This window comes from Ovis canadensis, chromosome 26 (genome assembly GCF_042477335.2).
Source record: "Ovis canadensis isolate MfBH-ARS-UI-01 breed Bighorn chromosome 26, ARS-UI_OviCan_v2, whole genome shotgun sequence".
NCBI lineage: Eukaryota > Metazoa > Chordata > Mammalia > Artiodactyla > Bovidae > Ovis > Ovis canadensis.
This window is the reverse complement of record NC_091270.1, coordinates 18,654,958-18,669,343: the sequence shown is the minus strand read 5'-3', so window position 1 is coordinate 18,669,343 and position 14,386 is coordinate 18,654,958. Positions and strand designations below refer to the sequence as shown.

The 14,386-nt window shown below is 39.9% G+C and overlaps 1 protein-coding gene across 1 annotated transcript in view; it reads left to right on the top strand.

The window, feature by feature from the left end:
• The window catches only part of CSMD1 (CUB and Sushi multiple domains 1), a 2,061,903-nt gene that overhangs the window by 1,917,114 nt on the left and 130,403 nt on the right, over positions 1-14,386 (top strand). Inside the window, exons 48-49 of the mRNA XM_069573063.1 lie at positions 1,878-2,024; positions 10,663-10,851. Coding sequence (XP_069429164.1) covers positions 1,878-2,024; positions 10,663-10,851 — 336 coding nt within the window. The remainder of the gene's footprint in view (positions 1-1,877; positions 2,025-10,662; positions 10,852-14,386) is intronic.

Here is a 14,386-nt window from a genome sequence, read left to right as displayed (position 1 = left end):
GGAAATCTTCATGATCCAGGGATTACACCCGAATTTACTGCATCTCCTGCATTGGCAGGAAAGCCATGAAGCCTGTTAGAATTTGAGATGCCATCAAGGGGTGTCCTGGAGGAGACCTTAAAGTGTGGATGTAGTTTCTGAATTCAATAGTGACTCGTCTCAACAAATAGTGTCAGGTTACAGTGATGAGAATAATGCCAGTGACTATTAACTATGTTAAGTATTAGCTTTGTTTTTTTTTTCAATTTTTAAAAATTAAATATACAGAAAGGGTTTTTTTTAATATATATGGGCATGGACTTATTACTTGATGTATTGCATTTTAGTATTTTGTCAGATTTATCTTGTGTGTTATTTTTTTCAAAGAAGCAACAAGTTCAGTCAATTTAGGAGCTGCTTGCACACCCAGTTCCCTTGCACCTCCGCTGGAGGCATTTAATATTGTGAAGTGTCATGCATGCGCATGATTCATGGCTCATTCCCTATCTCTATCAGTCTATCGATCTGTCTGTCTATCTGCTACCAAGTACCATCTCCTATCTATACACTCACAGGCATGAACATTCACACAGTTTGTATATTGTACACTTTTGAATGTTTAATAACAATTGTTATCCTATTATATTTATTTGCAAATAGATTTAACTTCTAAATATCATTTTTAATCTGTGTAGAATTTCTTTGAAAACATTTTTAACATCTTTTTAAACTCCAAACCACAAGTTAGAATCTAAATTTCCCTATAAAAATTGCTAGGATATACATTTTGTTATACAAACATTTGTACACATATTCTGGAGTTTATAAAAAATAGAATTAAAACCTACAGGTGTATTGGCTATTACTAAACTGCTCTCCAAGGTGATTGTACTAATTTTTACTTTCACTGCTTCCGTTTAGTCACTAAGCTGTATCCAACTCTTTGTGACCCCATGGTCTGTAGCCTGCCAGGGTCCTCCATTCCCAAGCATGAATCCTAGAGTGGGTTGCCATTTCCTTCTCCAGGAGTTCTTCCCAGCCAAGGGACTGAACCCATGTCTCCTGCATTGTCAGATTCTTTAGCACTGAGCCGCCTGGGAAGCCCGTACAGTCAAAGCTATGTACAGATGTGAGAGTTGGACCATAAAGAAGGCTGAGCACCAGAGAATTAATGCTTTCAAATTATGGTGCTGGTGCTCTCTCTTCCTGAGAGTTCCTTGGACTGTAAGAAGATCAAACCAGTCAATCCTGAAGGAAATCAACCCTGACTATTCATTAAAAGGACTGCTACTGAAGCTGAAGCTCCAATACTTTGGCCACCTAATGCAAAGAGCCAACTCATTGAAAAAGACTCTGATGCTGGGAAAGATTGGGGGCAAAAGGAGAAATGGGGCCACAGAGGATGAGATGGTTGCATGGCATCACTGACTCAATGGACATGAATTTGAACAAACTCTGGGAGATATGAAGGACAGGGAAGCCTGGAGTGCTGCAGTCCAGAAGGTCCCAAAGAACTGGACGACTTAGGGACTAAACAACAGTACTTTTACTAGTGTTCAATTCCCTGTATCGATTCAATGTTGCATATACTAATAGTAGTGGGAACTATTTTCTTTTTTTAATTACTGCCATTTTATAAGTAACATTTTCATTTCAAGTATTATGTATTAACAGCATATATATCTTAAATTATTTTGGTTGGCTATTGCTTCTTTTATTGTTATTATTTTTATGAGGAACTGTATCTGTTGCTTTATTTGGAGTTCTTTGTCTCCTTTGGAACTAAATAGCTGTATATTGTACAGTTAGACTCCAACTTAATCAAAAGCTAAGAGTAGTCTGTATTTGTAGGTGCTAATTCATATCATAACTTTTTTGCTTTTTTTTGTTTCATTTAGGGTCTTCTGGTCAAAGTCCTCTGCTAGTGGTCTTGAGTGGAAACCATACTGAACAATCAAATTTTACAAGCAAGAGTAATCAGTTATATCTCCGCTGGTCCACTGACCATGCAACCAGTAAAAAAGGATTCAAGATTCGTTATTCAGGTCAGTAAGTGAAGTTAAGGTTTAATAGTAAAGTGTTAATATAAAGGTTCTGCATTAAATTTTAAAAATTAAAGTTTTATACTATAAACCTAATTTCTAAAAATGAATTTGTAACTTCAATAGAAATAATTTGATGAAATCACTCAGTGATATCTATAAACTGTGTTAGGAAAAATAAACTATCTGTTGATTAATATTAATAAATATTTTTGCTAGCATCATAACCCATTGAATTGCATGCCACAGAAAGCAGAGTTTCTTTCCCCCAAAATAAAATAATATAATTTAATATAAATATATAATAATATCCCCTGGAGAAGGAAATGGCAACCCACTCCAGTATTCTTGCCTGGAGAATGCCATGGACAGAGGAGCTTGGTGGGCTATAGTCCACGGGGTCGCAAAGAGTCGGACACGACTGAGCGACTTCACACTCACACATATAATAATATAAACAAAACATATTTTAGTTTTAAAGTATGTTTAAAAGCTAAGGAGATAAACAGGACAGGAGGATATAATTGTATTGCATTTAATTTTATAAGTAATAATAACATGATTAGTAGCATGTCTTTTTACTGATTATATGTTTATATGTCTGTTTATGTGAGATACTATATATATAAATATATACACACACATGTAACCATGTACAAATTAAATGTTTACATATATATTTCCTTATCAACATTTAAAGGACTTTGTTTTTTCCCCATATAGTTCATTTATTTTCTGTCAGTAGTTTTTTATATTAATTAAATCAGTTAATATACTTCTGAAACATTAGATCCTCTCAATGTGGCTAGCCCTACAAAAGCTGTAGACAGACGATCTAAAATCCTCATATTTTCATTACTAAGCAAAATATCTAACCTTTTCTCAGTGTTACTACAATATCCATGCTAACAACTGAGGTCCATTTCCCAAGAGAGACAGATGCCCACTCTATGCATTTTTATGGACCAGTGTAACTCCCAGGGGTTGCTTATTCCAAGTCTGTTGTGCATTGTCAGTGAAGGGCAACATCCTGTGGACAGAGAAAGGTGTTAGTAGTTTTAAGAATATTTTTGCTGTCTCTGATTGGTAGGTATCATGAAATGATGAAAAGCATTGAAAAAGCATTCGTGTTTTGAAATGTCTGTTGATGGAAAGACAGAGAATCTGAAATTCCCTCGTGTTTCCTTTACAAAGTCTAATAAAACATGCCTAGATCTTTGTTTTCCCCTTTCACTAAAGTAGCCATTCAAAAAGTTTATCAGCAAAGAGTTCACAGTTGAAATCCCTTCATTGGAATGGGTATTGAGATCATTAGGACAATGATTGTATTTTTGTTCATCAAATTCCTTGTTCTGGAAAAGAAATACTCAAGCCTGTAGAATTGTTTGAATTTATTTCTAATGAGCAAAAATGGATATTGCAGGGGTAATCATGGTGAACATAATTTATCTTGTTTTATCTGTGGCAAATTACTTAATAGCCTGGTGGTGTGACTACACCTTGAATTCTGTCACTCAAAGGATATTTTCATTCATTATAGAACAAGATGATTCTCTTTGTTGGGAAATCAAGAAAAAGAAGAATTTAAAGTGAAGGCTATAAACTGTTGTTTTGTGAGTGGACGTATCTATGTATCTCTCTATAGATATGGATACAGATAGATCTTTGAACAGCTTTTCAGTTAAAATTCGATGGTGGTTCAATGACCACTGCTAGGAGTCCATCACCAGCAGTTTTAGAGCAGTGATCCCTGGACTGTAGTACGTGGGCCAGGGAGCTACAGCCCATAATATGACCACGTATTGCACCACAAATCCTTGCCTTACGCATGTCAACTATTGGTCATTGGGTGTAAGAACCATATAACTGATCTACATAATTGACAAACAAAACACAGCAACAACAAAAGCAAGTGCTTGTACGTCATGGTTCAAGTCAATTCAATAAACTGCTAAGTGATTGATGAGGTAGTAATGGTCATTCACTATTAAATCAAGGGTGTGCATGTGTGCTAAGTTGCTTCAGTCATGTCTGGTTCTTTGTGACCCCTGGATGTAGCCCACTAGGCTCCTCTGTCCATGAGATTCTCAAGGCAAGAATATGGAGTGGGTTGCCATGCCCTTCTCCAGGGGATCTTCCTGACCCAGTGATTGAACCCACATTTCTTAAGTCCCCTGGCTTGGCAAGTGGGTTCTTTACTACAAGCGCCACCTGGTAAACCCGTTAAATCAAGTACCTGGAAGTTAATGATAAGTTGTGGGCTTCCCTGTGGCTCAGCTGGTAAAGGATCAGCCCGCAATGCAGGAGATCTGGTTTTGATCCCTGGGTTGGGAAGATTCCTTGGAAAAGGGAAAGGCTATCCACTGCAGTGTTCTGGCCTAGAGAATTCCATAGACTGTATTGTCCATGGGGTCACAAAGAGCTGAACACAACTGAGTGACTTTCACTTTCAGTGTTGGGAGAGTCAGAACTACAGAATGGGTGTTGTAAATACACCCAGACCCCAGCAGAGCCAGCTGCACCCATGTCTTCCATCCCCGATACCTCCTTGACTGCCACCCTCCATTACCTGCTCTTCCAAGGCAGCACCAGCAGAGTGCAACGGTTTGACCCTGGTCCTTTTAATTCTTACCATGGCCAGAAATCAAACAGGCAGGACCCTGTGTTCTAATCTTCGCCTGTTTTCTGCACCATGTTTCCTTGGGCTTCCCAGGTGTGCTAGGGGTAAAGAACCCATCTGCCAATGTAGGAAGCTTAAGAGATGTGGTTTTGATCCCTGGGTTGGGAAGAACCCCTGGAGAAGGAAATGAGAACCCACTCCAGTATTCTTGCCTGGATGATTCCACTGACAGAGGGGCCTGGCAGGCTACAGTCCATGGGATCTCACAGAGTCAGACATGACTGAGTGACTTAGCATTCTCACCATGTCTTCCTGCTTGGGCCTCTCTGTATCTTGTTCTAGATGAGTTAGAAAAGAACTAATGATGATAGAAGGAACTGTCAGTGGGAAAGGAAACAGTTATTGGACCCTATCAGTTCACTCCCTCAGTCATTTCCAACTCTCTGCGACCTCATGGACTACAGCACGCCAGGCCTCCCTGTTCGTCACAGCTCCCGGAGTTTACTCAAACTCATGTCCATTGAGTCGGTGATGCCATCTAACTACCTCATCCTCTGTCATCCCCTTCTCCTCCTGCCTTCAATCTTTCCAGCATCATGGTCTTTTCAAATGAGTCAGCTCTTTGCATCAGGTGACCAAAATATTGGAGGTTCAGCTTCAACCATCAGTCCTTCCAATGAACACCCAGGACTGATCTTTAGGATGGACTGGTTGGATTTCCTTGCAGTCCAAGGGACTCTCAAGAGTCTTCTCCAGCACCACAGTTCAAAAGCATCAATTCTTCGGTGCTCAGCTTTCTTTTATAGTCCAACTCTCACATCCATACATGACTACTGGAAAAACCATAGATTTGACTAGATGGACCTTTGTTGGTGAAGTAATGTCTCTGTTTTCTAATATGCTATCTAGGTTGGTCATAGATTTTCTTCCAAGGATCAAGCGTCTTTTAATTTCATGGCGGCAGTCAGCATTTGCAGTGATTTTGGAGCCCCTAAAAGTAAAGTTTCTCACTGTTTCCATTGTTTCCCCATCTATTTGCCATGATGGGACTGGATGCCATGATCTTAGTTTTCTGAATATTGAGTTTTAAGGCAACTTTTTCACACCCCTCTTTCTCTTTCATCAAGAGGCTCTTTAGTTCTTCACTTTCTACCATATGGGTGGTGTCATCTGCACATCTGAGGTTATTGATATTTCTCCTGGAAATCTTGATTCCAGCTTATGCTTCATCCAGTCCAAGATTTCACATGATGTACTCTGCATATAAGTTAAATAAGCAGGGTGACAATATACAGCCTTGACATAGTCCTTTCCCGATTTGGAACTAGTCTGTTGTTCCATGTCCAGTTCTAACTGTTGCTTTTTGACCTGCATATGGAAATCTCAGGAGGCAGGTAAGGTGGTCTGGTATTCCCATCACTTGAAGAATTTTCCAGTTTGTTGTAATCCATATAGTCAAAGGCTTTGGTCTAGTCAATAAAGCAGAAGTAGATGTTTTTCTGGAACTCTTGCTTTTCTGATGATCCAACAGATGTTGGCAATTTGTTCTCTGGTTCCTCTGCCTTTTCTGAATCCAGCTTGAACATTTGGATGTTCACAGTTCACATACTGTTGAAGCCTGGCTTGGAGAATTTTGAGCATTACTTTGCTAGCATGTGAGATGAATGCAATTGTGCAGTAGTTTGAGCATTCGTTGGCATTGCTTTTCTTTGGGATTGGAATGAAAACTGACCTTTTCCCGTCCTGTGGCCACTGCTGAGTTTTCCAAATTTGCTGAAATATTTAGTGCCACACTTTCACAACATCATCTTTTAGGATTTGAAATAGCTCAACTGGAATTCCATCATCTCCACTAGCTTTTTTTGCAGTCATGCTTCCTAAGGTCCACTCGACTTCTCTTTCCAGGATGTCTGGCTCTAGCTGAGTGATCACATTATCATGGTTATCTGGGTCATGAAGATCTTTTTTGTTTAATTCTGTGTATTCTTGCCACCTCTTCTTAATATCTTCTGCATCTGTTAGGTCCATACAATTTCTGTCCTTTATTGTGCCCATCTTTGCATGAAATGCTCCCTTGGTATCTCTCATTTTCTTGAAGAAAGAAAATAAGGTTCTGTTGTACCCTATAGAGTTAGACAATTATCCTGCTGTTCCTCTCTCTTAACAGACTGAACTGTGACAAAAACCCACCCCAAGAACCATGTAGTCCCACTGCCCCTTCAGGAACATTTCAGACTTTATCTCTAAACTTGGCCAGGGTCTAGAGTCTGCTTGGTCTTCCTAGTTTTTATTATTATTTTAATTTCTTGACACAATAATTCTCAGTAGTTGGTAGCTGAGGTGCCTGAGTATACTCATACCTTCCCTAAACCAAATATTTTTGTTCACTCAAAACTTAAAATAGATAGTCTCAAACAATTGAACATAGAAAATGTCATGACCAGTAGGACACGAGTTTCTTCTAAGGGTTAGTGGATTTTACATTAATAAAAATGAGTGTGTTAAAAAAAAAAAGAAAGAAAGAAAGAAAGAAACAGCACTTCAGAAGACCCTCTGGCTGAGACTATTCTCTGAGGATACATCTCACAGAAGCATGGTTGACAACCTAGCCAGACACACAGACATCACTTCTCAGCAATGCTCTGATGTGAAGTCTTCAGAAGGTTCCTTCTGAATTTATTTCTAAGGAAAAGTTTGGCATTAAGCCTTCAGACCTGTGTGTGTGTACTTTCAATGTGGAACCCCCACAGGGGAGTGGGACATTTAAAACCTCTCCTTTAAAAGGAACCCTGGCTTTCCAGGACTTCACAGCTTTCTTTAGTTTAGGTTTTATTCATCTAAAGGAGGTTCATAGGATTTTATGCTGTGGTGAAACTGGCCTTGAAAGAGTAAACTGAGTTTCTTTATCTAAAAGTGTAAATAAGATGCAGAGCCTTTTAGCCACTGAAAGGTTAGATTCTGTGTAGGTAAGACTGATTTTCACAATTCCTGTCTTTAATTTTTGAAAACCTCCCTGCAAATGCAATGATTAAAGCTATTGAAACATGGTCATCAAAAAAGATGTTCACAACCCAGATAATCATGATGGTGTGATTATCACTCACCTAGAGCCAGACATCCTAGAATGTGAAGTCAAGTGGGCCTTAGAAAGCATCACTATGAAAAAAGCTAGTGGAGGTGATGGAATTCCAGTTGAGCTATTTCAAGTCCTGAAACATGATGCTGTTGAAAGTGCTGCACTCAATATGCCAGCAAATTTGGAAAACTCAGCACTGGCCACAGGACTGGAAAAGGTCAGTTTTCATTCCAATCCCAAAGAAACGCAATGCCAAAGAATGCTCAAACAACTGCACAATTACAGTCATCTCACACGCTAGTAAAGTAACACTCAAAATTCTCCAAGCCAGGCTTCAGCAATATGTGATCCGCGAACTTCCAGATGTTCAAGCTGGATTTAGAAAAGGCAGAGGAACCAGAGATCAAGTTGCCAACATCCACTGGATCACGGAAAAAGCAAGAGAGTTCCAGGAAAACATCTATTTCTGCTTTATTGACTATGCCAAAGCCTTTGACTGTGTGGATCACAATAAACTGTGGAAAATTTGAAAGAGATGGCAATATCTGACCACCTGACCTGCCTCTTGAGAAATCTGTATGCAGGTCAGGAAGCAACAGTTAGAGCTGGACATGGAACAACAGACTGGTTCCAAATAGGGAAAGGAGTACGTCAAGGCTGTATATTGTCACCTTGCTTATTTAATTCATATGCAGAGTACATCATGAGAAACGCTGGGCTGGAAGAAGCACAACCTGGGATCAAGATTGCTGGGAGAAATATCAATAACCTCAGATATGCAGATGACACCACCCTTATGGCAGAAAGTGAAGAGGAACTAAAAAGCCTCTTGATGAAAGTGAAAGTGGAGAATGAAAAAGTTGGCTTAAAGCTCAACATTCAGAAAACGAAGATCATGGCATCTGGTCCCATCACTTCCTGGAAAATAGATGGGGAAACCGTGGAAACAGTGGCAGACTTTATTTTTCTGGGCTCCAAAATCACTGCAAAAGGTGACTGCAGCCATGAAATTAAAAGACACTTACTCCTTGGAAGAAAAGTTATGACCAACCTAGATAGCATGTTGAAGAGCATAGACATTACTTTGCCAACTAAGGTCCGTCTAGTCAAGGCTATGGTTTTTCCTGTGGTCATGTATGGATGTGAGAGTTGGACTGTGAAGAAAGCTGAGCACTGAAGAATTGATGCTTTTGAACTGTGGTGTTGAAGAAGGCTCTTGAGAGTCCCTTGGACTGCAAGGAGATCCAACCAGTCCATTCTGAAGGAGATCAGCCCTGGGATTTCTTTGGAAGGAATGATGCTAAAGCTGAAACTCCAGTACTTTGGCCACCTCATGCGAAGAGTTGACTCATTGGAAAAGACTCTGATGCTGGGAGGGATTAGGGGCAGGAGGAGAAGGGGACGACAGAGGATGAGACAGCTGGATGGCATCACTGACTTGATGGACGTGAGTTTGAGTGAACTCTGGGAGTTGGTGATGGACAGGGAGGCCTGGCATGCTGTGATTCATGGGGTCACAAAGAGTCGGACACAACTCAGCGACTGAACTGAACTGAACTGAACGTGGTCATCAACATAAAGTAGTGCATTTTCTTCAAAGATGGTATTCAAATCCCACATGTTAAAAAGAGGCTACCTCATGATACAATTCTCAGGATTCATTAAATAGCAAGGAAAAAATTAATGGCCTTGATTGTAAGATATTATATTCTTAAATTTTCTCCATTTTAGTGGTACTTTTTTTTTTTTTGGTCAGAAATTCAAAATTCCACCACCACATTGATTAATAGTTGTAAGTAATATAAACTTCAAACTCAAGAGACTTGACCCTTGGGTCTAGATTTCTTGGATTTTTAAAAAATGATAACTTTTACATTTTTTTTGGATTATTTATCTCTTTATTTTCTATTGGAATATAACCCATTAACAATACTGTGACCATTTCAGGTGCAAAGCAGAGTGACTCAGCTATACATTTTTTTTTTGATTGATTGTTTTAGACTTTTTTTTTTGAAGTTTCGGATCACAGCCAAATGGATAGGAAGTTCCAGAGATTTTCCCTATACTCCTTGGTTTCTGTCTCCTTGTTCACATCTTCAACAGAGGCTACATTTGTTAACCTGCACTGACACGTCATTATCACCCAAGGTCCATAGTTCACACTGGGTTCACTCTTGGTCTTGAACATCCTGTGGATATGGACAAATGTAAATTGACATTAACCCACCATTGTGGATTCATGTAGCGTATTTTCACTGCTGAAAAATCCTTTGAGCTCCACTGTCCTTCCCCCAGCAGCCTCTGGAAACCACTAATCTTTCTACCTCTTCCAGAGTTTTACCTTTTCTAGAATGTCATAAGGTTGGAATCATGCAGTATGTACCCTTTTTGGGCTGGTTTCTTTCACTTAATCATATGCAATTAAGGCTCCTCCATGGCTTTTGACAGATCATTTATTTTTAGCCTTGAATAATATTGCATTGTCTGGATGGACCACAGTTGGTTTATTCATTTACCTACTGAAGGGCACCTTGGTTGCTTCTGAGTTTTGGCAACTCTGAATAATGCTGCTATGAACATCTGGGCATAGGTTTCTGCATGGACATAAGCTTTTAGCTCCTTTGGGTAACTACAAGGAGCATGATTGCTGGATCGTGTGATAAGAGTGTGTGTAGTTTTGCAAGAAACTGCCACACTGTCTTCCAGGGTGGCTGCACCATTTTGGATCCCCATCAGCAATGAATGAGTGTTCCTTTTGCACCACTCCCTTGCATCCACAACTGCAACAGTTTTGTACTTGAAGATGCTTTTAGTAAAGTTTCTGTATCAGTGCTGATTTCCCACTATTTTAACAATAAGAGACTCTCTTTCATTTATATGTCTCTTACCAAGCAAACTGCAGCGTTTATTTGTTTGTTTATGTATGTGTGTTTGTGTGCCCACAGCACCTTACTGCAGCTTGACCCACACCGTGAAGAATGGTGGTGTTTTAAACAGGACTGCGGGAGAAGCTGGAAGTAAAGTGCAGTATTTCTGCAAACCTGGGTATCGGATGATTGGCCATAGCAATGCCACCTGCAGACGGAATCCAGTTGGCATGTATCAGTGGGATTCCCTTGCTCCACTCTGCCAGGGTAAGAAATGTGTTTTTCATTGAGTCCAAACTTGAGTTCACTTTATTGCTCTTATTTTAATCACAACTTACTGGAGCTGTGATTATGGATTAAAAGGTAAGGGAAAATTGAATGTGAGTTCATAAAAACAAATTAAACTTTCTACTGCCCGTGCAAACACTTCTAACATTTGCACTAGGCTTGATTGAGCTTTATAGCCTGAATTCATAGGATGGTTTGAACACACTCAGTAGATACTGTGTAAAGTTATCTTAATACTTGACTTATATTTCGTTTTGAAATTAAAAACTGTGTTATCCAACTTAGAGTTTTCTTGACAGTTGTATAAATTTTAAAAAATCAATTACTGAAGCTCATTTGCCCTTCTCTTAGATTAAAAACTCATACTTTGAGCCACACACTGCATATTTCATTTTCTTTTGGTCACTTAAAGCTAGGACTTGTTAGAGTTGATTTCAATATCTCATGCCTTTTGCCCCATTTTATCTTCCATATGCATAAAAATCATATTTCCAAATAAGACATTTTAATTTTAATTGAAGACTTTGAAGTCATGAAATTTTCACAGTTTTATCTTATCAAAATGTATATGCATAATGAAATATATTGGTCTTTGATAACTAATTACATTTTATGAATGGAACCTCATATGGATTTCCTTGTTTCCAGCTTTCATTAGATATTAGACTTTCTAGTGTCGCTTTCTGAGACAATAATAGATATTTATCACAATGTTGTATGTCTCTTTAACCACAAGAAGTGAATCAGACACCTAGCCTGCATCATTTATGTTTTACCTCCAGAAATTCTTCTTTAATGTAAGATAAACATAAGATCCAATGAGCTTGTTTCATTAGGAATGATTTTTCTTTTCCAAGAAGAGTTCTTTTTCTTTCAAAAGAAGAAATGCTTCTCATTTTCTTTAAATGTTTCATTACTGTCTGCCTATGAAGGAGGATTATTGCTCAGAGAACAGCCCCGTGGGCTACCTGTCCTTGGCACCGGGATCAGAATGCCCATAACATAAGCCATGACCTAAATAGGAGACTGAACCAGGAAAAGGGCTGAGAACAGAATTGACAAGGGTTCCCAAACTCTGACCTCTAGGGGCTGAGTCCCTGGATAGGACCCTGAATGGAATTGAAAACTGGAATCAAACAAATAAATAAGTGGACAAATACCCCTGTGTGGCAGTAGGAACCCACTTTTAATATCCATTTATTTATACATTTAATATATATTTAATATTGCAATATATCATTTAACATTTCAGTTGTCTTCTGGAGGTGGTACAGTTTTTTCTCAATGGTTTGAACATCATGCCTTTTATTCTGACAGAGGGACAAACACAACTTACACATTTCCTACCTGCAATAGGATGTTGGCTTTTAGTTACAATTTTTAAAATGTGCAAAATAATATTTGAAATGTTTGCTAAAAATGCACCTTTTAGTAACTGAGGGAGGTGTAAATCCACGGGTCAGTGTCAGGTCTTTTCAGGCCCCAGTGCTAGCTTCATGACTGTGAAGGTGCTGCCCAAGGACCCCCAGCAGGATACCTGTCCAGGCAGCATTCGATCAGTAATTTGAATGGGGAGAAATGTGCACATTAATGACTTTCTAAGATAGGCATTTGAGAATGATTTTCTTTTTCCATTGAAGATGATATATCTTCTGACAGAATCTTCTTTACTCTCCTTTTCATAGACTTTTTACTGGTGGCATCTTAGAAGCACAGAATTTTAATAGAAAAACATCACCTGTTAGGCAGTGCATCCTAATCTCCCTATATCTGGTTCCTGCTATGTAAAACAGGATCTTTGTTTTGACAATCCGTCTATTTCTGTATGCTGGCTGCACGCGGTCTCCGTTGCTTTGTGCCGGCTCTCTCTGGGTGTAGCGAGCGGGGACTACTATCTAGTTCCGGTGCTCGGGCTTCTCATTGTGATGGCTTCTCTTGCTGTGGATGGAGCACAGGCTCTAGAGCTTGCGGGCTTCAGTAGTTTTGACACGTGGGTTTAGTTGCCCCTCAGCATGTGATCCAACCAGTGCCCCCTGCATTGCAATGAGAATTCTTATCTGCCCGACCACCAGGGAAGCTCTCAGAATCATTGAGACAGTTCAAGTGCTAGGACAGTCCTGGGCAGGACCCAGCAAACAGGCACCTACACTGTCCCTCGCCTGTGAGTGAGAACATGCAACCAGCCAGATGGGTGTGTCGTTGCAGAGAACCTCAGCCTGCTTTTCTTCCTTTCCTTGATCTTTTAAATTACTTCTCTCAGAAAACCTGTTATTGGTTTTTATGCTCCTTGATAAAGCAGGGCATATCTGCTGCCCTTCAGGCTTCATTTCCTGCCTTCAAGCAAGAGGCTCCGCCAGGCAGCTGTTTCCCTTATCAATACTCTCATCTTATTCATCTTGGAAGGAAGCTAAATTAGAACTGAAATTTTCTGTATTATCTCAAAGATCCAGTTAAACTGGTGCCTCACAGGGCTCGGCTTTCAGGTCCCCATGTTACAAGGAGAGGAATTCTTTATCACAAAGCCATGATTCCGAGAGCCCTTGTGAGCCAAGCCCTGGTTTGGACTTGATGTTGTGGGTTGTTTATGCTTTGTTTGTGTTCTGCAAGTGATGAAGCAAAAGGACAGCGATCATTCTCACAAATGATATTAAGCTTCTGTTCATATAGTTCAGACTTTAAGATGGAAAGATACTGTTGCCTGAGCTCTGCTAATGTGCGTTAATGTAAAGGGTGTGGGCAGAATGAGAGACGGGTGGGCAGGCAGGGTGGTTCCTGTGTGTCTGCTGTGAGCCAGATGGTCATCTTCATATATTCTTCGTTTAAAAATGTTTCCCAGCCACAGGCTGCTTCTGCCCTGTGGGGAGGTCTGCTGACCTCTGACCCACATAATGTGCCAGGATCAGATCACAACACAAGGGTAATTCAGCCAGTGTCAGATATCATCTATAGTCTTCAAATTACATCTTAAGCATTTTACAAAAGATGCATAATATACTCTATCATGTGATGGAATCTGGAGTGTTTATTCACCAAGTTAAATGATGCATTTTCTCCATCTATGCTTGGCACATACATCACTGAGCTCTATGTTTCCTGTCTGTGTCTGGAACATGGTGGATAATACACACAGTAGTGTGTGCAAATGTACATGAAGGGTAATTTAGTGTAATAGCAATAGTGAGATGAAGCCCTTGATCGTCCTGGGCAAGGAACTGTGCAAAGTTGGCAGAGTCCTCATTTATTTCTAAGAGAATACAGAGTCCTATCGAAAAGAGTAGCTAACAGATCAGCTGTGTGCACTCCAGTCAAGGGCAGCCCCGTGACATTGCACAGAAAGTGTATACTCAGAGCACACAGCCAGACACAGAGAACTCACAGTGTTCCCAAAAGGCCGCAGAAGGGCCTGGCGTTTCCCGTTCTTCTGGAGGGAAGAGTCCACACTGAACATTAGAAGTGTCACTTAGTTCCTCCAGCTTCTGTCCCCAGGCTCTTGGTTTTTATTGACTGGAACTTT